The 24,833-nt window shown below is 32.4% G+C and overlaps 1 protein-coding gene across 2 annotated transcripts in view; it reads right to left on the bottom strand.

The window, feature by feature from the left end:
* Positions 1–24,833, bottom strand: part of LOC137393042 (chromodomain-helicase-DNA-binding protein 1-like) — a 103,632-nt gene that overhangs the window by 36,077 nt on the left and 42,722 nt on the right. For both annotated transcript variants that reach the window (XM_068079429.1, XM_068079430.1), the window contains 2 exons: positions 13,863–14,019; positions 13,337–13,558 (listed from right to left, as the gene is read on the bottom strand). In XM_068079429.1, the coding sequence (XP_067935530.1) occupies positions 13,337–13,558; positions 13,863–14,019 (379 nt within the window). The remainder of the gene's footprint in view (positions 1–13,336; positions 13,559–13,862; positions 14,020–24,833) is intronic.

Genomic DNA, 24,833 nt, shown 5'->3' with positions numbered 1-24,833 from the left:
TACACAGATATAATAGGAGACTGATACACAGATATAATAGTAGACTGAATACACAGATATAATAATTGACTGGATACACAGATATAATAGTAGACTGGATACAGAGATATAATAGTAGACTGGATACACAGACATAATAGTAGAATAGATACACAGATATAATAGTAGACTGAATACACAGATATAATAGTAGACTGGATACACAGATATAATAGTAGACTGGATAAACGGATATAATAGTAGACTGGATACACAGATATAATAGTAGACTGGATACACAGATATAATAATTGACTGGATACACAGATATAATAGTAGACTGGATACACAGATATAATAGTAGACTGGATACACAGATATAATAGTAGACTGGATACACAGATATAATAATAGACTGGATACACAGATATAATAATAGACTGGATACACAGATATAATAGGAGACTGATACACAGATATAATAGTAGACTGAATACACAGATATAATAATTGACTGGATACACAGATATAATAGTAGACTGGATACAGAGATATAATAGTAGACTGGATACACAGACATAATAGTAGAATAGATACACAGATATAATAGTAGACTGAATACACAGATATAATAGTAGACTGGATACACAGATATAATAGTAGACTGGATACACAGATATAATAATAGACTGGATACACAGATATAATAGGAGACTGGATACAGAGATATAATAGTAGACTGGATACACAGACATAATAGTAGAATAGATACACAGATATAATAGTAGACTGAATACACAGATATAATAGTAGACTGGATACACAGATATAATAGTAGACTGGATACACGGATATAATAGTAGACTGGATACACAGATATAATAATTGACTGGATACACAGATATAATAATAGACTGGATACACAGATATAATAGTAGACTGGATACACAGATATTATAGTAGACTGGATACACAGATATAATAATAGACTGGATACACAGATATAATAGTAGACTGGATACACAGATATAATAATTGACTGGATACACAGATATAATAGTAGACTGGATACAGAAATATAATAGTAGACTGATACACAGATATAATAGTAGACTGGATACACAGACATAATAGTAGACTGGATACACAGATATAATAGTAGACTGATACACAGATATAATAATAGACTGGATACACAGATATAATAATAGACTGGATACACAGATATAATAGTAGACTGGATACACAGATATAATAATTGACTGGATACACAGATATAATAGTAGACTGGATACAGAAATATAATAGTAGACTGATACACAGATATAATAATAGACTGGATACACAGATATAATAATTGACTGGATACACAGATATAATAGTAGACTGGATACACAGATATAATAGTAGACTGGATACACAGATATAATAGTAGACTGGATACACAGATATAATAATAGACTGGATACACAGATATAATAATAGACTGGATACACAGATATAATAGGAGACTGATACACAGATATAATAGTAGACTGAATACACAGATATAATAATTGACTGGATACACAGATATAATAGTAGACTGGATACAGAGATATAATAGTAGACTGGATACACAGACATAATAGTAGAATAGATACACAGATATAATAGTAGACTGAATACACAGATATAATAGTAGACTGGATACACAGATATAATAGTAGACTGGATACACGGATATAATAGTAGACTGGATACACAGATATAATAGTAGACTGGATACACAGATATAATAATTGACTGGATACACAGATATAATAGTAGACTGGATACACAGATATAATAGTAGACTGGATACACAGATATAATAGTAGACTGGATACACAGATATAATAATAGACTGGATACACAGATATAATAATAGACTGGATACACAGATATAATAGGAGACTGATACACAGATATAATAGTAGACTGAATACACAGATATAATAATTGACTGGATACACAGATATAATAGTAGACTGGATACAGAGATATAATAGTAGACTGGATACACAGACATAATAGTAGAATAGATACACAGATATAATAGTAGACTGAATACACAGATATAATAGTAGACTGGATACACAGATATAATAGTAGACTGGATACACAGATATAATAATAGACTGGATACACAGATATAATAGGAGACTGGATACAGAGATATAATAGTAGACTGGATACACAGACATAATAGTAGACTGATACACAGATATAATAGTAGACTGGATACACAGACATAATAGTAGACTGGATACACAGATATAATAATAGACTGGATACACAGATATAATAATAGACTGAATACACAGATATAATAATAGACTGGATACACAGATATAATAGTAGACTGGATACACAGATATAATAATTGACTGGATACACAGATATAATAGTAGACTGGATACAGAAATATAATAGTAGACTGATACACAGATATAATAGTAGACTGGATACACAGACATAATAGTAGACTGGATACACAGATATAATAGTAGACTGGATACACAGATATAATAGTAGACTGGATACACAGATATAATAGTAGACTGGATACACAGATATAATAGTAGACTGGATACAGAGATATAATAGTAGACTGGATACACAGATATAATAGTAGACTGGATACACAGATATTATAGTAGACTGGATACACAGATATAATAATAGACTGGATACACAGATATAATAATAGACTGGATACACAGATATAATAGTAGACTGGATACAGAGATATAATAGTAGACTGGATACACAGATATTATAGTAGACTGGATACACAGATATAATAGTAGACTGATACACAGATATAATAATAGACTGGATACACAGATATAATAGTAGACTGGATACACAGATATTATAGTAGACTGGATACACAGATATAATAGTAGACTGGATACACAGATATAATAATAGACTGGATACACAGATATAATAGTAGACTGGATACACAGATATAATAGTAGACTGGATACACAGATATAATAGTAGACTGGATACAGAGATATAATAGTAGACTGATACACAGATATAATAGTAGACTGGATACACAGATATAATAATAGACTGGATACACAGATATAATAATAGACTGGATACACAGATATAATAGTAGACTGGATACAGAGATATAATAGTAGACTGGATACACAGATATTATAGTAGACTGGATACACAGATATAATAGTAGACTGATACACAGATATAATAATAGACTGGATACACAGATATAATAGTAGACTGGATACACAGATATTATAGTAGACTGGATACACAGATATAATAGTAGACTGGATACACAGATATAATAATAGACTGGATACACAGATATAATAGTAGACTGGATACACAGATATAATAGTAGACTGGATACACAGATATAATAGTAGAATGGATACAGAGATATAATAGTAGACTGGATACACAGATATAATAGTAGACTGGATACACAGATATAATAGTAGACTGGATACACAGATATAATAGTAGACTGGATACACAGATATAATAATAGACTGGATACACAGATATAATAGTAGACTGGATACACAGATATAATAATAGACTGGATACACAGATATAATAGTAGACTGGATACACAGATATAATAGTAGACTGGATACACAGATATAATAGTAGAATGGATACAGAGATATAATAGTAGACTGGATACACAGATATAATAGTAGACTGGATACACAGATATAATAGTAGACTGGATACACAGATATAATAGTAGACTGGATACACAGATATAATAATAGACTGGATACACAGATATAATAATAGATTGGATACACAGATATAATAACAGACTGGATACACAGATATAATAATAGACTGGATACACAGATATAATAATAGACTGGATACACAGATATAATAGTAGACTGGATACACAGATATAATAGTAGACTGGATACACAGATATAATAGTAGACTGGATACACAGATATAATAGTAGACTGGATACACAGATATAATAACAGACTGGATACACAGATATAATAGTAGACTGGATACACAGACATAATAGTAGAATAGATACACAGATATAATAGTAGACTGGATACACAGATACAATAGTAGACTGGATACAGAGATATAATAATAGACTGGATACACAGATATAATAGTAGACTGGATACACGGATATAATAGTAGACTGGATACACAGATATAATAATAGACTGGATACACAGATATAATAGTAGACTGGATACACAGATATAATAGTAGACTGGATACACAGATATAATAGTAGACTGGATACACAGATATAATAGGAGACTGGATACAGAGATATAATAATAGACTGGATACACAGATATAATAGTAGACTGGATACACAGATATTATAGTAGACTGGATACACAGATATAATAGTAGACTGGATACACAGATATAATAGGAGACTGGATACAGAGATATAATAATAGACTGGATACACAGATATAATAGTAGACTGGATACACAGATATAATAATTGACTGGATACACAGATATAATAGTAGACTGGATACAGAAATATAATAATAGACTGATACACAGATATAATAATAGACTGATACACAGATATAATAATAGACTGGATACACAGATATAATAATAGACTGGATACACAGATATAATAATAGACTGGATACACAGATATAATAGTACACTGATACACAGATATAATAATAGACTGGATACACATATATAATAATAGACTGGATACACAGATATAATAATAGACTGGATACACAGATATAATAGGAGACTGGATACAGAAATATAATAATAGACTGATACACAGATATAATAATAGACTGGATACAGAGATATAATAATAGACTGGATACACAGATATAATAGTAGACTGGATACACAGATATAATAATAGACTGGATACACAGATATAATAGTAGACTGGATACACAGATATAATAATAGACTGGATACACAGATATAATAGTAGACTGGATACACAGATATAATAGGAGACTGGATACAGAGATATAATAATAGACTGGATACACAGATATAATAGTAGACTGGATACACAGATATTATAGTAGACTGGATACACAGATATAATAATAGACTGGATACACAGATATAATAGTAGACTGGATACACAGATATAATAATTGACTGGATACACAGATATAATAGTAGACTGGATACAGAAATATAATAATAGACTGATACACAGATATAATAATAGACTGGATACAGAGATATAATAATAGACTGGATACACAGATATAATAGTAGACTGGATACACAGATATTATAGTAGACTGGATACACAGATATAATAATAGACTGGATACACAGATATAATAGTAGACTGGATACACAGATATAATAATAGACTGGATACACAGATATAATAGTAGACTGGATACACAGATATAATAGGAGACTGGATACACAGATATAATAATAGACTGGATACACAGATATAATAATAGATTGGATACACAGATATAATAGTAGACTGGATACACAGATATAATAGTAGACTGGATACACAGATATAATAATAGACTGGATACACAGATATAATAATAGACTGGATACACAGATATAATAGGAGACTGGATACAGAGATATAATAATAGACTGGATACACAGATATAATAGTAGACTGGATACACAGATATTATAGTAGACTGGATACACAGATATAATAATAGACTGGATACACAGATATAATAGTAGACTGGATACACAGATATAATAATAGACTGGATACACAGATATAATAGTAGACTGGATACACATACATAATAATAGACTGGATACACAGATATAATAGTAGACTGGATACACAGATATAATAGTAGAATGGATACACAGATATAATAGGAGACTGGATACACAGATATAATAATAGACTGGATACACAGATATAATAATAGACTGGATACACAGATATAATAGTAGACTGATACACAGATATAATAGTAGACTGGATACAGAGATATAATAATAGACTGGATACACAGATATAATAGTAGACTGGATACACAGATATTATAGTAGACTGGATACACAGATATAATAATAGACTGGATACACAGATATAATAGTAGACTGGATACACAGATATAATAATTGACTGGATACACAGATATAATAGTAGACTGGATACAGAAATATAATAATAGACTGATACACAGATATAATAATAGACTGATACACAGATATAATAATAGACTGGATACACAGATATAATAATAGACTGGATACACAGATATAATAATAGACTGGATACACAGATATAATAGGAGACTGGATACAGAGATATAATAATAGACTGGATACACAGATATAATAGTAGACTGGATACACAGATATTATAGTAGACTGGATACACAGATATAATAATAGACTGGATACACAGATATAATAGTAGACTGGATACACAGATATAATAATTGACTGGATACACAGATATAATAGTAGACTGGATACAGAAATATAATAATAGACTGATACACAGATATAATAATAGACTGATACACAGATATAATAATAGACTGGATACACAGATATAATAATAGACTGGATACACAGATATAATAATAGACTGGATACACAGATATAATAGGAGACTGGATACAGAGATATAATAATAGACTGGATACACAGATATAATAGTAGACTGGATACACAGATATTATAGTAGACTGGATACACAGATATAATAATAGACTGGATACACAGATATAATAGTAGACTGGATACACAGATATAATAATAGACTGGATACACAGATATAATAGTAGACTGGATACACATACATAATAATAGACTGGATACACAGATATAATAGTAGACTGGATACACAGATATAATAGTAGAATGGATACACAGATATTATAGTAGACTGGATACACAGATATAATAGTAGACTGGATACACAGATATAATAGGAGACTGGATACAGAGATATAATAATAGACTGGATACACAGATATAATAGTAGACTGGATACACAGATATAATAGTAGACTGGATACACAGATATAATAGGAGACTGGATACACAGATATTATAGTAGACTGGATACACAGATATAATAGTAGAATGGATACACAGATATAATAGTAGACTGGATACACAGATATAATAGTAGACTGGATACACAGATATAATAATAGACTGGATACACAGATATAATAATAGACTGATACACAGATATAATAGTAGACTGGATACACAGATATAATAGTAGACTGGATACAGAGATATAATAGTAGACTGGATACACAGATATAATAGTAGAATGGATACACAGATATTATAGTAGACTGGATACACAGATATAATAGTAGACTGGATACACAGATATAATAGGAGACTGGATACAGAGATATAATAATAGACTGGATACACAGATATAATAGTAGACTGGATACACAGATATAATAGTAGACTGGATACAGAGATATAATAGTAGACTGGATACACAGATATAATAGTAGACTGGATACACAGATATTATAGTAGAATAGATACACAGATATAATAGTAGAATGGATACACAGATATAATAATAGACTGAATACACAGATATAATAATAGACTGGATACACAGATATAATAATAGACTGGATACAGAGATATAATAGTAGACTGGATACACAGATATAATAGTAGAATGGATACACAGATATTATAGTAGACTGGATACACAGATATAATAGTAGACTGGATACACAGATATAATAATAGACTGGATACACAGATATAATAGTAGACTGGATACACAGATATTATAGTAGAATAGATACACAGATATAATAGTAGAATGGATACACAGATATAATAGTAGACTGGATACACAGATATAATAATAGACTGGATACACAGATATAATAGTAGAATGGATACACAGATATTATAGTAGACTGGATACACAGATATAATAGTAGACTGGATACACAGATATAATAATAGACTGGATACACAGATATAATAGTAGACTGGATACACAGATATAATAGTAGAATGGATACACAGATATTATAGTAGACTGGATACACAGATATAATAGTAGACTGGATACACAGATATAATAATAGACTGGATACACAGATATAATAGTAGACTGGATACACAGATATTATAGTAGAATAGATACACAGATATAATAGTAGAATGGATACACAGATATAATAATAGACTGAATACACAGATATAATAATAGACTGGATACACAGATATAATAGTAGACTGGATACAGAGATATAATAGTAGACTGGATACAGAGATATAATAGTAGACTGGATACACAGATATAATAGTAGACTGGATACACAGATATAATAGTAGAATAGATACACAGATATAATAGTAGACTGGATACACAGATATAATAGTAGAATGGATACACAGATATTATAGTAGACTGGATACAGAGATATAATAATAGACTGGATACACAGATATAATAGTAGACTGGATACACAGATATAATAGTAGACTGGATACACAGATATAATAGTAGACTGGATACACAGATATTATAGTAGACTGGATACACAGATATAATAGTAGAATGGATACACAGATATAATAGTAGACTGGATACACAGATATAATAATAGACTGGATACACAGATATAATAATAGACTGATACACAGATATAATAGTAGACTGGATACACAGATATAATAGTAGACTGGATACACAGATATAATAGTAGAATGGATACACAGATATAATAGTAGACTGGATACACAGATATAATAGTAGAATGGATACACAGATATTATAGTAGACTGGATACACAGATATAATAGTAGACTGGATACACAGATATAATAGGAGACTGGATACACAGATATAATAGGAGACTGGATACAGAGATATAATAATAGACTGATACACAGATATAATAGTAGACTGGATACACAGATATAATAGTAGACTGGATACACAGATATAATAGTAGAATGGATACACAGATATAATAGTAGACTGGATACACAGATATAATAATAGACTGGATACACAGATATAATAATAGACTGATACACAGATATAATAGTAGACTGGATACACAGATATAATAGTAGACTGGATACACAGATATAATAGGAGACTGGATACAGAGATATAATAATAGACTGGATACACAGATATAATAATAGACTGGATACACAGATATAATAGTAGACTGGATACACAGATATAATAATAGACTGGATACACAGATATAATAGTAGACTGGATACACAGATATAATAGTAGAATGGATACACAGATATAATAGTAGACTGGATACACAGATATAATAGTAGAATGGATACACAGATATAATAGTAGACTGGATACACAGATATAATAATAGACTGGATACACAGATATAATAATAGACTGATACACAGATATAATAGTAGACTGGATACACAGATATAATAGTAGACTGGATACACAGATATAATAGTAGACTGGATACACAGATATAATAATAGACTGGATACACAGATATAATAGTAGACTGGATACATAGATATAATAGTAGACTGGATACACAGATATAATAGTAGAATGGATACACAGATATAATAGTAGACTGGATACACAGATATAATAGTAGAATGGATACACAGATATTATAGTAGACTGGATACACAGATATAATAATAGACTGGATACACAGATATAATAGTAGACTGGATACACAGATATAATAGTAGAATGGATACACAGATATAATAGTAGACTGGATACACAGATATAATAGGAGACTGGATACACAGATATAATAGTAGAATAGATACACAGATATAATAGGAGACTGGATACAGAGATATAATAACAGACTGGATACACAGATATAATAATAGACTGGATACACAGATATAATAATAGACTGGATACACAGATATAATAGTAGAATGGATACACAGATATAATAGTAGACTGGATACACAGATATAATAATAGACTGGATACACAGATATAATAATAGACTGGATACACAGATATAATAATAGACTGGATACACAGATATAATAGTAGACTGGATACAGAGATATAATAACAGACTGGATACACAGATATAATAGTAGACTGGATACACAGATATAATAGTAGAATAGATACACAGATATAATAGTAGACTGGATACACAGATATAATAGTAGACTGGATACACAGATATAATAATAGACTGGATACACAGATATAATAGTAGACTGGATACACAGATATAATAGTAGACTGGATACACAGATATAATAGTAGACTGGATACACAGATATAATAGTAGACTGGATACACAGATATAATAGTAGACTGGATACACAGATATAATAGTAGAATGGATACACAGATATAATAGTAGACTGATACACAGATATAATAACAGACTGGATACACAGATATAATAATAGACTGATACACAGATATAATAATAGACTGGATACAGAGATATAATAGTAGACTGGATACACAGATATAATAATAGACTGGATACACAGATATAATAGTAGACTGGATACACAGATATAATAATAGACTGGATACACAGATATAATAGTAGACTGGATACAGAGATATAATAGTAGACTGGATACACAGATATAATAGTAGACTGGATACACAGATATAATAGTAGACTGGATACACAGATATAATAGTAGAATGGATACACAGATATTATAGTAGACTGGATACACAGATATAATAATAGACTGGATACACAGATATTATAGTAGAATAGATACACAGATATAATAGTAGACTGAATACAGAGATATAATAGTAGACTGGATACACAGATATAATAGTAGACTGGATACAGAGATACAATAGTAGACTGGATACACAGATATAATAATAGACTGGATACACAGATATAATAGTAGACTGGATACACAGATATAATAGTAGAATGGATACACAGATATTATAGTAGACTGGATACACAGATATAATAGTAGACTGGATACACAGATATAATAGTAGACTGGATACACAGATATAATAGTAGACTGGATACACAGATATAATAGGAGACTGGATACAGAGATATAATAATAGACTGGATACACAGATATAATAATAGACTGGATACACAGATATAATAGTAGACTGGATACACAGATATAATAGTAGACTGGATACACAGATATAATAGTAGACTGGATACACAGATATAATAGTAGACTGGATACACAGATATAATAGGAGACTGGATACAGAGATATAATAACAGACTGGATACACAGATATAATAATAGACTGGATACACAGATATAATAATTGACTGGATACACAGATATAATAGTAGACTGGATACACAGATATAATAATAGACTGGATACACAGATATAATAGTAGACTGGATACACAGATATAATAGGAGACTGGATACAGAGATATAATAATAGACTGGATACACAGATATAATAGTAGACTGGATACACAGATATTATAGTAGACTGGATACACAGATATAATAATAGACTGGATACACAGATATAATAGTAGACTGGATACACAGATATAATAATTGACTGGATACACAGATATAATAGTAGACTGGATACAGAAATATAATAATAGACTGATACACAGATATAATAATAGACTGATACACAGATATAATAATAGACTGGATACACAGATATAATAATAGACTGGATACACAGATATAATAATAGACTGGATACACAGATATAATAGTACACTGATACACAGATATAATAATAGACTGGATACACATATATAATAATAGACTGGATACACAGATATAATAATAGACTGGATACACAGATATAATAGTAGACTGGATACACAGATATAATAGTAGACTGGATACACAGATATAATAGTAGACTGATACACAGATATAATAATAGACTGGATACACATATATAATAATAGACTGGATACACAGATATAATAGTAGACTGGATACACAGATATAATAATAGACTGGATACACAGATATAATAGTAGACTGAATACACAGATATAATAGTAGAATGGATACACAGATATAATAATAGACTGGATACACAGATATAATAGTAGACTGGATACACAGATATAATAGTAGACTGGATACACAGATATAATAATAGACTGGATACACAGATATAATAATAGACTGGATACACAGATATAATAGTAGACTGATACACAGATATAATAGTAGACTGGATACACAGATATAATAGTAGACTGGATACACAGATATAATAGGAGACTGGATACACAGATACAATAGTAGACTGGATACAGAAATATAATAATAGACTGATACACAGATATAATAATAGACTGGATACACAGATATAATAGTAGACTGGATACATAGAATATGACACTCTACACAGACAGATTGCCATCAGGAATAGACTGTTGCAAAAATGTGCAGACGGAATGCCACACTGGTCAGAAACAAAATATCACGTTGAATACATGAAATGAATGCATTATTTGACACATAGACATAATGATATGAAACACAACGTTATAGTGTTATATAGCGCAGGCAGACAACATTTAACACCAAACTTACAGAAAGAATGCACATTTGACCATGAAAAATTGATGTATTATGCACTTGAGACAGATTTTGCACCATACCAAAAGACAAAGTGATGTAATCTACAGGTATAGGTTCAAATCATAGATTACAAGAATGCTGTGATATCAAATCACACCAAAAAACAATGAAAAGTGGAGCCACTAAAACTACAGAAGGTCAAGGCTGGTCCACATTATATCGCTACATGTTGGTATGTATGTATGAGTTGTCTTTTCACCATTCATCATCGGCTACGTGCACCGCAAACCGATAGCAGTGATGAGGATACGAGAAAGTTTGCAGCCGTCAAACCGTTTTGATATTTCGCCAAGCATCGATGGGCGGCTTGCACAATTCGCACTATATCGGCGATGGTAATTCGCTGTCGCGGATAGAATGGTTCATTTATTTTTGTTCATGATATTTGCTGGGAGACTAGTATTTGATTCAAGCACGCGAAAACAAAGAGTTCCTTCAATTAAATATTTAAAAAAAAATGAAAACACTAGATCACGGAGTATTTGCTGATGCAAAAGCGGATGGATTTGTGATAGTGTGAAGATTGTTATCATTGACGATCACCAAAGTATTGTGGCTAAGTATGCTAAAATACAGCGTGAACAAGCCTTCAAGAATGAGACTAGCGATGTAAAAATTCTAGTACATTCTGATAAATACAAATAGCTCCTAATTGCACCCAGCTCATATTGCTCAAATATGTAACACTCTCTATGATATGACCAATTCAACCGAATAATGTCAGAATTTCAGCTCACCTTCAAACTGGTAGATTGTTTCGATTTGTTGACTGCTGAATTTTTGGCCATCCTCAGCACGAAACCGCTCAATCACCCACCTTGAATTCTTTGATTCACCTAGTAGCTCTCTGATATTAAGTTCATCATCTCTAGTGTCAGGGGACAGAAGTGATGTCAAGCCATGTTTCAGCATATTTTGTAAATCTTTTGAGGTCTGGTTAGACGGATCATCTTCAAGATCTGTCGAAAAAAGAGATATGCATTAATCTGCGGTAACATCTATAGTTGTAGAAAATAAGAAACAATTTATTCATAGTTAGAAAAATGATTCCCAAAAACGAAATATTGTCATTTCATGTTCCGATGTATGAACAAAAAATTGGTAAAAAGAATTTCCATTTAAACAGCCAAATTTGGTGAACAGCAAAATCAACTTGGTTGATTTTGCTGTTCACCAAATTCGGCAGCAAGTCGGCAGAGTAAAATCAACTTGGTTGATTTTACTCTGCCGACAGAAAGGAAGTGCTAAATAAGAAACAAGCACCTTTATCCGCTGTCATAACAGCCCGGGTTAGCCTTAGTTTCTCTTGCGCTCGAGCAAGTATCACTTCTTCTACAGTAGACTTTGCGACCAACCGTATGATCTTCACGGGTCGAGTTTGCCCTATTCGATGTGCTCGAGCAGCTGCCTGCAGGTCAACCTAAGGAGCATAACCAGAAAGTCAAGTATCTAGTGGTGAGCACAAGGAATTATCCTTGGCTCTTCAGTCATATACATGTATATATACTAGCTGTACTACTCGGCGTTGCCAAGGAAATAAAAAAGTCTTTGCACAGAAAATTGATTTGTATTTAACATATAACAACATTTGCCATTCTAACTTTCAAGCTGCGTATCAAGAGAAAAGTGTTTTGTGTAGTTGAAATAATTTAAGAGAAAATAAAAACAACTGTAAAGGTTTCCAAACTTTGTCAAACAACTGTAACTTTCAAACCTCGCATCATGAGGAAAATGTTTTGTGCAGGTCAAATAAATTAAAAAAAATAAAACAACTATAAAAGGGTTTAGTGTATATGCGAAATGATTAACAAGTAATGGCTAAATTAAGTCTGTTTTGCTACGATTACAATAAAAGATGATTCGGTAATGGTACAATTAATACGATCTGAGAAAACAAAATAAAAATCTGCATCGTAATGCATGGACGCAATGCTGAAATAATTAGCGTGTGCATAGTGTATAGGGAATATGATAACATCAGTGATCAATATGCCATTGTAGTTCAGTGGAAGAGTGCCTGGGAAAGAAACTTGCGGATGCAATGGTCCTGAGTTCAAACCCATCAGTATGCAGACTTATAATTCCAAGATTTTAATAGCTATAGCTGGAATGATACACATATAAAATACATTGAAAAATATATTTAGATTCAACCTTTGATCTTGTTAACCTTTCATACTGGGAGCTCAGTTTTTTTACAAACCTAACATAATGGTTGTTCGGTGTCCAATACAACCTCTTACTGAGCTTATAGCTAATGAGGTAATCTCGCACTGTATTACCACTTCACGCTACGTTTTCCATAACAAGTGATTTTATTTCTAACAAAGTGTTACTACAGTCATCTCTCGTTAAAACGAATCCTGTTAGTCAAGATATTGGATAGGACGGACAAAGTTGGCCATAGCAGCTGCGATCAAAGTGCAGTTACATTCAAACTATTGATAAAGGATTTTTTATGCTATGTGGTAAATATTTAGAAAATTATTAAACATAAGAAACACTTGTTTTATGGAACTATTTATGTGAATCACTGGCTAGAGTGAAATGTGTATGTTTTTCAACCATATCATTTGCATGCTATTTAATTCTCACGATGATGAAATATAATTTTACATGATTTATAAATATGTTAGAAAACCACATAAAGATTTTGAATGAGTGAATCATTTATTAATCAGTAAAACAAAGTGGTTACAATACTTTGCGCGAATAAAACATTTCGCCAATAATTTGCCATTGCATAAGTTGTCTATCCTGTATTACTATTTTTAAAATTTAGCTTAGAATTTTTTTCAAGGAGTTTAAATATTTCATGCCATATATGGTATAGTACAGTACATAGTGCAATGTATATAGGCTTTAGTAAAGTGGCTTTTCTTATATATATAGATGTACACCTCTATATGGGCGCATCAGTTTAATGGAACAATCAGCTAAACAGTTAAACAATTTTAAAACGGATAACACACCACCTCTATTAGTCTGTTTTTATGAGTGTCGACTGTCGTAAAATCAAATAATTTAGATTATTTGTGCCAAAGTATTTATTCTAAAATTAGAGAAAATTTAGGAGTTGCCTCCTCACAGCAAAAGCAGAGGCAGTCTAGATATGATAAATCAAAGGACTAGCTCATCACACAAAAACACCTTGTAATATTATAAAGCTTATCAAGATGACTACAAGCGTTATATTGTCATTAATGGGAAATGAGAAATACAGGTGTTATTATCTCATAAAATTGACTTCTAATACAGGAGCTATTACGCAACTGCACACCAACTCAGAAGCGCAATAAATTTTGAAAATAGTCAAATTCGATAACATTACCAGGATCTGGAAACTACTGAATCAGGAGAATGCGAAATCACTAATATATATAAACTCAGAGGCTGTTCTACTCAAATATATTACTAAAATAGTCTAGAGAAATGCCAGTTTTCTGCAAACTATGCAAAATGCTGCAACTTATGCAGCGTTTGCTCACAGCTAACTATAGCAAACCTAATAAGTTTTCACTGTAATAAACTTAATACATCACAGAAAAAGACCTGATTTTAAGTTTTTGTACTAGCAAGCAGCACAAGGTTGCATTTTGAGTGGTTAATTAATTCAAATGTGTTTTAAAAAGCATATTTGAATAGAGGAGACTCAGAGTTTCATTTTGATAGATAATAAGTGCAACTTCAAAGCATTGGCTAGCAACTTTGACAGCATATTCATGCAAGTTAAGTCAAAATTTCAGGGCAGTCCGTTTTCTTTTCTACACCACTGCGTATGTACAGAGTATATACAGCCAAACATGGATAACTCGAACTTCAAGGGACCGAGCAAAAGTGTTCGAATTATCAGAGCGTTCAAGTTATCAGAGCACTGTCACAAGTCCATATATTTACTTATTTATTAGTAGATACATGTACATATACAAACTATAATATAAATCAAGAGCACAAATGGCTTGTTTCAAATTAAATGCTTCTAATGTAAAGTTTAAAACGTTTTTATGAAAAAGTATAGAGATTTTTCTATCACTTGAGATTGGTTTGTTGTTTGAGGTGATGTTATTGCCAGGACGTTTTTCAGATTGACATTGGCAAAACTTGATCGTTGTTGAAATGCTCAAAAGAAAAGAAATTTTTTTCTTTTGGGGTTTTACCCACGATCAATTTTGCCGTTTTTTCTTGAAGTTTATGCAAAGATTATCTAACTTTACCTGGGATTCGTTAAGAGCAACACTCCGAGGCAGTTCAATTAGAAGTTTTACGAGGTTTTACGTACATTCTATATCACTCACGTTTTTTTAATAGATACTTATTGAATGTACACACGTATTCTGTGTTTAGGTCAAACGATGAATAGTTTTTTGTAGCTCAGACAACGTTAAAGTTTAATTACAACAATTTTTAAGACGTTTTAAACATTCAACATTCCGACGTTGATTCAACACGGAATCAACGTCGGAAAACTATTCATCACGGGCTAGCCGGGTCACGCACTCAAGGATTTTCGCCACGCACATACAAAACAAAAACAACATGCGATTTTTGTTTTGTATGTGCGTGGCGAAAATCCTTGCGCGCGCGTGACCCGGCTAGCCCGTGCTACTCATCGTATAGCAGTATAAATCAAGTTTCACCAAACCTTTAGAAAAGTCGTTGACAAAAATATTTTGCCGATGGTGGTAATAACGACGCTTATGAATTACGAAAAGATGAAGTTTACCTCTATGGTAAACTTCTAAAGCGATAACAACCGTTTCGGTAGCCGTTGGGCAAAAGAACAGTTCGAATTAACAGTGTTGAGTTCGAGTTATCTATAGCAATTTATCATTACGTGGGAACGGACCAAAGGAAATGTTCGAATTAACCATGTGTTCGAGCTATCCGTGGACGAGTTATCCATGTTTGACTGTATATATGCAACACAATGCTTCGTCTTTTTTCGTTAGGGTAAATTGGTTCGGCCTCACGATATCAACAATAATTTATCTCGAACTTAAAATTTGGAAATTTGTGTGCTGATTATATACGTTAATAAAAGATAATTATACCTCGTTCAACTCGCCATGGCGAGTTATCCGTATCCGTTTTCCAGTATATCCGGTATCCGCTATAATAAAAACGATTCGCAAATGGATAAGTGATAAAATTTTAGTTCAATGTTTAACGTTAGTAAAATACATACTAAAACTTCCTTTAAGTATGCGTTTAATAAACTAAATTCATTCAAGTTAGATTCAGCGCTTATGTTACATGTCTGTCTCGAAGGTAAGAACTCCCCGCGTAGTATATTGTAATGTTATATTATCTTGCAGATCATAATCACAAAATGCACTAAAGTAATTGCAGATATCTATAGTTAGTAAGGTTAACATAGTATTTCAGTACTATTTTTAATGACGATGACTTTTGCCAGGAAGTGATTGCATTAGATAAAGACTATGGGTTTCTATACCGCTCTATGTACGTCTATAGCCTATGACAGGACTGGGCAAAGTGCGACTCTAGAGAAAATTTTGTTGCGGCTCTTTCAACTGAGAAAATTAAAACTCTTTTAACATATATAAAAATATCCCTATTATATACTGTACACAACTACATGCATTGTGACATATTAGGCTTATTTAAAAGTGCAGTATTACTGCATTATATATAGTCTATGCATGCATCATGAGTCGTAATCACGGGCTAGCCGGGTCACGCACTCAAGGATTTTCGCCACGCGCATACAAAACAAAAACAACAGGGTAGACCCACTTTTCGCGGTCTTCCGCACGAATATTAAAAAATACTAACAAATGTCAATTCTATCGGCCAAACACAACCTACTAATGGATGAGCAACCTATTAATGTATCTGCATACCTCATATAAAATAAGCCAACTAAGTTACATAATGGTTAATACCCATTTTATGTCTGGTAATATGCCTGCCTGCGGTATTTGGCCAAGAATAACCAGGGTTCATTATACACCAAAATGTCTCTCACGGGTTCCTGAGGTAGTCCGTTATCTAACATTATTGGGTGGATCCATTCATAGAGTTATCTCCCCCCTAAAGTGATAACTGTGCCGTCAACAACACGAGCATTTCCGGTGCCAACAAGGAGCGTTTAGGCCACACCCCTTTTTTGTGCTAGTCAATCGTAGTGGTTGACAGAACAATAACATCAGCCCATGAGAATGATCATGAATTTCCACAGTTAAGATAGTAATTATTGCTCATATTAAAGAAATGATGATTATAGTTTATTACTCTAATATATGCTTATTATTTAAAGCAATTCGATATCTACATGCCTTACAAAGGCACTGATTAGATAGTCTTAAGTAAGTGAGTTAATGCAATCAGTTACTCCAATGATATACAGCCCCCACAAATGGGAGGCTGTATATCATTGGTTACTCATAGATAAGATAGATAGTCATACTGGGGTTGTATTACATTGGTGTGATGGGAAGCTAATCGACTGCCATCAACTGAAAGTATTGACATTGTATGGTGATAGAGTGATTCATTGACACCACAGTTCACAAACAGCCCTTGCATGTAATATTTGATTTCAATACATATCAATCAAATACATAGACTAGCTTGAAGCAAAGATGTCCACTAGTTAGTGGACATCTTTGCTTGATGTAAGCAAGCAAAAAGTTTGTAAGTTAGAGTGGCAAATGTTATTATAATTATGTTAAATAAAAATAAATTATACTTAATTACACTAAATTATAATTATTTAAAAATGAAATACAATTTTTTATTACTTTATTTATTAAGTAATTTTTTATTGTAATCATAGCTAAACAGATTATATTTAGCAATTACTTGCTAATTATTTCACATTTACATTTAAACACATTTGCAGTTTCATTTTTCTTCCTAATTCATTTCAACAAAAAATTTCTTTCATGAATGAAATTTAAAAGTTGTAGTTGTTTGAAAAAGCTTGAAAACATTTACAGTTGTTTTTATTTTCTCTCTTCTTTTCATTTATTTCAATCACACAAAACACTTCTCACAATATGTAGTTTGAAAATTAAAGTGGCAAATGTTGTTGAATGTTAAATAAAAATAAAGTATACTTACTTATACTAAATTATAATTATATAAAAATAAAATAGACTTTTTTATTACCTTAATTATTAAATAATTTTTCATTGTAATCATAACTAAACAGATTATATTTAGCCATTATTGCTAATTATTTTATTTTACATTTAAACACATTTACAGTTTTATTTTTCTTCCTAATTTATTTCAACAAAACACTTATTTCATGATATGAAATTTAAAAGTTGTAGTTGTTTGAAAAATCTTAAAAGCCTTTACAGTTGTTTTGTTTTTTCTCTTAATTCATTTGAACTGCTTAAAAATATTTTCTCATGATATGAAGTTTAAAAGTTAGAATGGTAAATTTTATATAAAAATAAATTTTCTGTCCACAGACTTTTTTTATTACTTGGGCAACTCGGGTAGTACGGCTTATAGTTGATGGCAGTCGATTAGCTTCCCATCACACTAATGTAATACAACCCCAGTATGACTATCTATCTTATCTTTGAGTAACTGATTGCATTAACTCACTTAACACCATCTATTCAGTGCCTTTGCAAGTCATGTAGGTATCAGGGATTATGTGTGTCACAATTTCCATTTCTATAATTCATTCCCATATTACTTTCATTTCCATAAAACTTCCATAATTTATTTCCATATTAATTCTATTTCCATAATTCATTTCCATAACATTTCCATAATTCATTTCCATATTATTTCCATTTCCATAACTCATTTCCATACTATTTCCATTTCCATAATTCATTTCCATATTATTTCCATTTCCATAGCATTTCCATAATTAATTTTCATATTATTTCCATTTCTATACCATTTCCCTATTTCTAAAATAAAATTTCCAAATCCATTTTCCTAAAATTATGGAAATATTTATGTTTATGGAAATGGATATGGAAAAGTAAACATTTCCATAATATGTTTAGCGATCCCTGGTAGGTGTTGGATTGCTTTAAATAATAAACATATATTAGAGCAATAAACTATAATCATCAATTCTTTAATATGAGCATTAATTACTATCTTAACTGGAAATTCATGATCCTTGTTTAACCATTCTCATGGCTGATGTTATTGATCTAGTCAATCACTACGACTGACTAGCAAAAAAAAGGAGCGTGGCCTAAACGCTCCTTGTTGACGCCGGAAACGCTTGTGTACTTATCACTCTAGGGAGAGATAACTCTATTGATCCATTGTCCCCGTACCGAAACTTGAACTATTTTTAAGCCAATACAATTCAGGTGTTGAATAAATCATGAACGCGTAAATGAACTACCACTCCACTACTACAACTAGTGCGTAGGTATTGTATGGTGTTGTGATTAGCTTACATTGTAGCTTTTATTCGGGGCAGGGTGTTTATATGGACGCCCAAACTTAATAAACAGAACGGGCTACCTCCGGAACCCGTAAGAGACATTTTAGTGTATGATGAACCCTGGTTATTTTTGGCCAAAAGTCGCGTGCAAGTATATTTCCAGAGAAAAGATGGGTATTAACCATTATGCAACTTGGTTGGCCTATTTTATATGAGATATTCGGATACATTAATAGGTTGCTCACCAAATTGTAGGTTGTGTTTGGCCAGTTGAATTGACATCTGTTAGTATTTTTGAATATTCGTGTGAAAGACCGCGAAAAGTGGGTATACCCTGTTGTTTTTGTTTTGTATGTGCGTGGCTAAAATCCTTGAGTGCGTGACCCGGCTAGCCCGTGGTCATAATTCATGGCATCTTGCACGGGTAGGTTTGCCGATGTAATAACGTTCGTTGCTGACCTAAAGATGACAAAATTATAATGCTCCAGAAATGTTGATCAGGAAGTAATTTCATCATGATTCCATAATGCTGGCTTATATAAGATGCTGTCTTTGCTGACCATGTGAATTGCATAATGCAGCAGGGAGGGGGTAGCAATGGCATCTTCAACAAAATGAACCATTTCTAGAGTTAGAATGGGAGCCTCACAAAGTAAACGAATTAAAAAAAAATCTACAAGATAATTCCAAGACGAGTGAACCCTGGAATATGCGTTCATCTTTAGGCATGGCAAACCGCAATGTCTATTGTGCCAGGAACCAATTCCGCCAACAAGAAGAAGAACATCAAACGACATCATGAGATGAAGCACAGATAATTTACTACTAAATTTCCACTGGGATCTGTAGCTTATCTAAAGTTAGATAAACTTCAAAAATCACTAAGTTTTTCAGAAAATATGCTAGTTTTTTTTACAGCTGCTGATAAACGTGCTACAGAAGCTTCTTTTTGAGTGTCAAGGATACTTTTTCTAGAAAAGCGTGATGTGATTAGTAAAGCCAAGGCAATACCACTTACTAAGAAAACTGCTACTGGTGGAGTTGAAAGCATTAATGATTATCTCAGTATGACTTGGCTAACCGGTATAGACCAGGCAGATTACTTATCAATCGCTATTGATGAATCTACTGATACTATGGATGTAGTTATATTAGTTCAATTAGCAATCTTTGTAAGGTATGTCGGCTACTGTGTGTACATTAACAACTGGTAATGACATTTTTACTATGCATTTGCAAGCTGAAGTCATACAAGTGCATTTTAAGAAACAGTAAAGAGAGAACACAGCTCCAAGTAGAAAAGGATGCACCTATTTTATATTCGTTTCAAAATCACCAACCCACGCATTTATACTACATCCTTCTTTATGAACCATCAGCACATTTTCTTATAAAGCATAGTATTATGCTTCAGTCCTATACCCTGTGTTACAGATTCATTGATGGTGAAGTGATAAAGGAGGAGCTTCTTAATTTGGTTGGATTAGAAGGAGAAACCACCGGCCAGGTGATCTATGATGCCCTCGTTAAAGGACTTTAGAATATGAAGATACCTCTCAACAAATGCATATCTGTAACAACAGATGGCGCACCAGCCATGGTTGGAAGAGAGCAAGGTGTCATAGTCAGATTGAAGAAGGATATGCTATCAATGTTAGCACACCATTGAATCATCCACCAAACTGTTTTATGTGGAAAACTAAATGATCACTTTCAACAGCTAATGCGTAAGACTATGAAGACGATCAACTTCCTCAGAAGTTAGCTCTCAGACACAGAAACTGAAGGAAGTTTTTCAAAGAAAGCAATGCCACTTGTAAAAATTTACTAACATACAATAACATTAGATGTCTAAGTAAGGGAAATGCTCTGTCGAGGTTGTGAAGTATTCGTCAGGAGCTAACCTCATTTTTAAATACATGCACAAGCCGGAATACAAGACAGTTTCAAGAGATGGCGAGCTCTTCTAAAGATATTAGAGTGACCTTGCTTTCCTTGTCGACATCTGTGACCATTTGAATGACCTGAACCTCAAGCTTCAAGGAAAGAACAAGACTATCGTTGATAAAATACCAGCTGTTCAAGCCTTCTCCCATAAGTTGGAGTTGTTTCGGGTGGATGTGCAAGTTGATACCGTACAGGATGAAAATATTTGTTGGTTATAAAAATTCGCGATTTCGTGAGCCGACAACTTCGCGAATTATAAAATTCCGTGAATAACTAGTTCTATTTTTAATCACAAGGGAGAATAACTACTGCATCAAATTAAAAACTAGCCGCTAGGTTGGTTTTTAATATAAATACTAAACGTAGTTGAGTTTCAAAACATTTTTAAAATCATTACTTGGGCTTTGAGCTAACACCATTGCCAATGCATCACATTTTTTTACAAAATTATTCAAGGTTGTCACAAGATATGCAGAATGGCGTCATCGCAAAAATAGCCACTAGGCAGAAGTACTAAACGTAGCCGAGTTCCAAAACTTCTTTAAAATCATCGCTGGGCTTCGAGTTTTATTGCCATTGCTTCCAACTTTACAAAATTATTCAAGGTTTTCACAAGTTATTCGGCATGGCTTCGTCATCGCAAAAATTTTCTCCTAGTCTTTTTACATTGAAATCAACTCCATCAATCTCCAATACCGAAGTTGAGGACGATTATGATTCTGATCTGGACATTATGGTATGTATTTGTTTTGCAGTGCAGATACGTTTTTCTATAATTAACTGCATGAGTTAATTCGTTTGTTTAAAAACCGATCGCTTTCATTAAATACTTCAGCTATTGTTTTTGTACATTCTTAACACTTATTAATATTTTTTCTTTTTTGTGTTTACTGCAGATTGAGAATGAAACAACCTACTCCGATTACGAAAACTAGAGACAAGTAGTGATATTCACCGTGGCAGAAATATTGACAGAAAAGCAACTAGTCAACCTAGTAGCAAAGCAATCAGGCAGAGAAGCAACCAGTCAACCCCCTCACCGACAACAACTCCTTGATATCGCTGCAGCAAACATGATTAAATTATATATTTTATTTCATGTATAGATATATTATAATTTATTACAAACTTGAGTGTACAAATAAAATGTTTAAAAAACAAATACAATTTTACAAACGATGAATGAAGTAAATATAAACAGTTTAGTCTATATGGCGGTTGTCTAGGGCAATAAAATTAAACTGATACACTTAATAAGTGAATACTAGCGTGTAATGGTGCTATATGATTAGTTATTTTGGTAATAGCAGCTCTATATCGCTGTCACTGTCTTGGGTAGATATTAAAGGCGATTCTCTCGCTACTACATAGCTGGTAAGGAAGTTATCATCAGAACTCTCCTCGTGGCTTACTATTGCAAAGTTCTGCCGGTTGGCCAAAGATTTGTGCTCGTAAAGGCGTTTTTGTTCCTATTTTTAAAACAGATATATTCTCTTCGTAAGTAGCTGCAGTCACCTCTACCTCAATTTCCAGACCCCCCTGAATAATTGGTGATCTTTTAAAAATGACATACCACCCTTGCAGTCATTGTGCTTGCGTGTATGATGAAAAATCTCTCTCTCACACTAAAACAAATAATGAAGCGATAAGGATGGAAAAAATAAATATTGCGTTATACCGAAGAACCAAAGTAAAATTCAACTAATTTAGTGAATGGTTTTGAAAAAACTCATTACTTACCACAAATTGTTGGTTCATCAAAGGCCTCCAAATCTATGAATATTCGTGAAAACCTCTGAACGCAACAAAGAATTTATAGCTTAGCACAATCCACCCGTAGTTGTAAGCTACATGTAAATAGAAAACAAATGCGCAATGCGCGTAGCCGCGCA

Source organism: Watersipora subatra, chromosome 4, assembly GCF_963576615.1.
Source record: "Watersipora subatra chromosome 4, tzWatSuba1.1, whole genome shotgun sequence".
NCBI lineage: Eukaryota > Metazoa > Bryozoa > Gymnolaemata > Cheilostomatida > Watersiporidae > Watersipora > Watersipora subatra.
The sequence above is the reverse complement of the archived record's forward strand: the minus strand, read 5'-3'. Positions and strand labels throughout refer to the sequence as shown.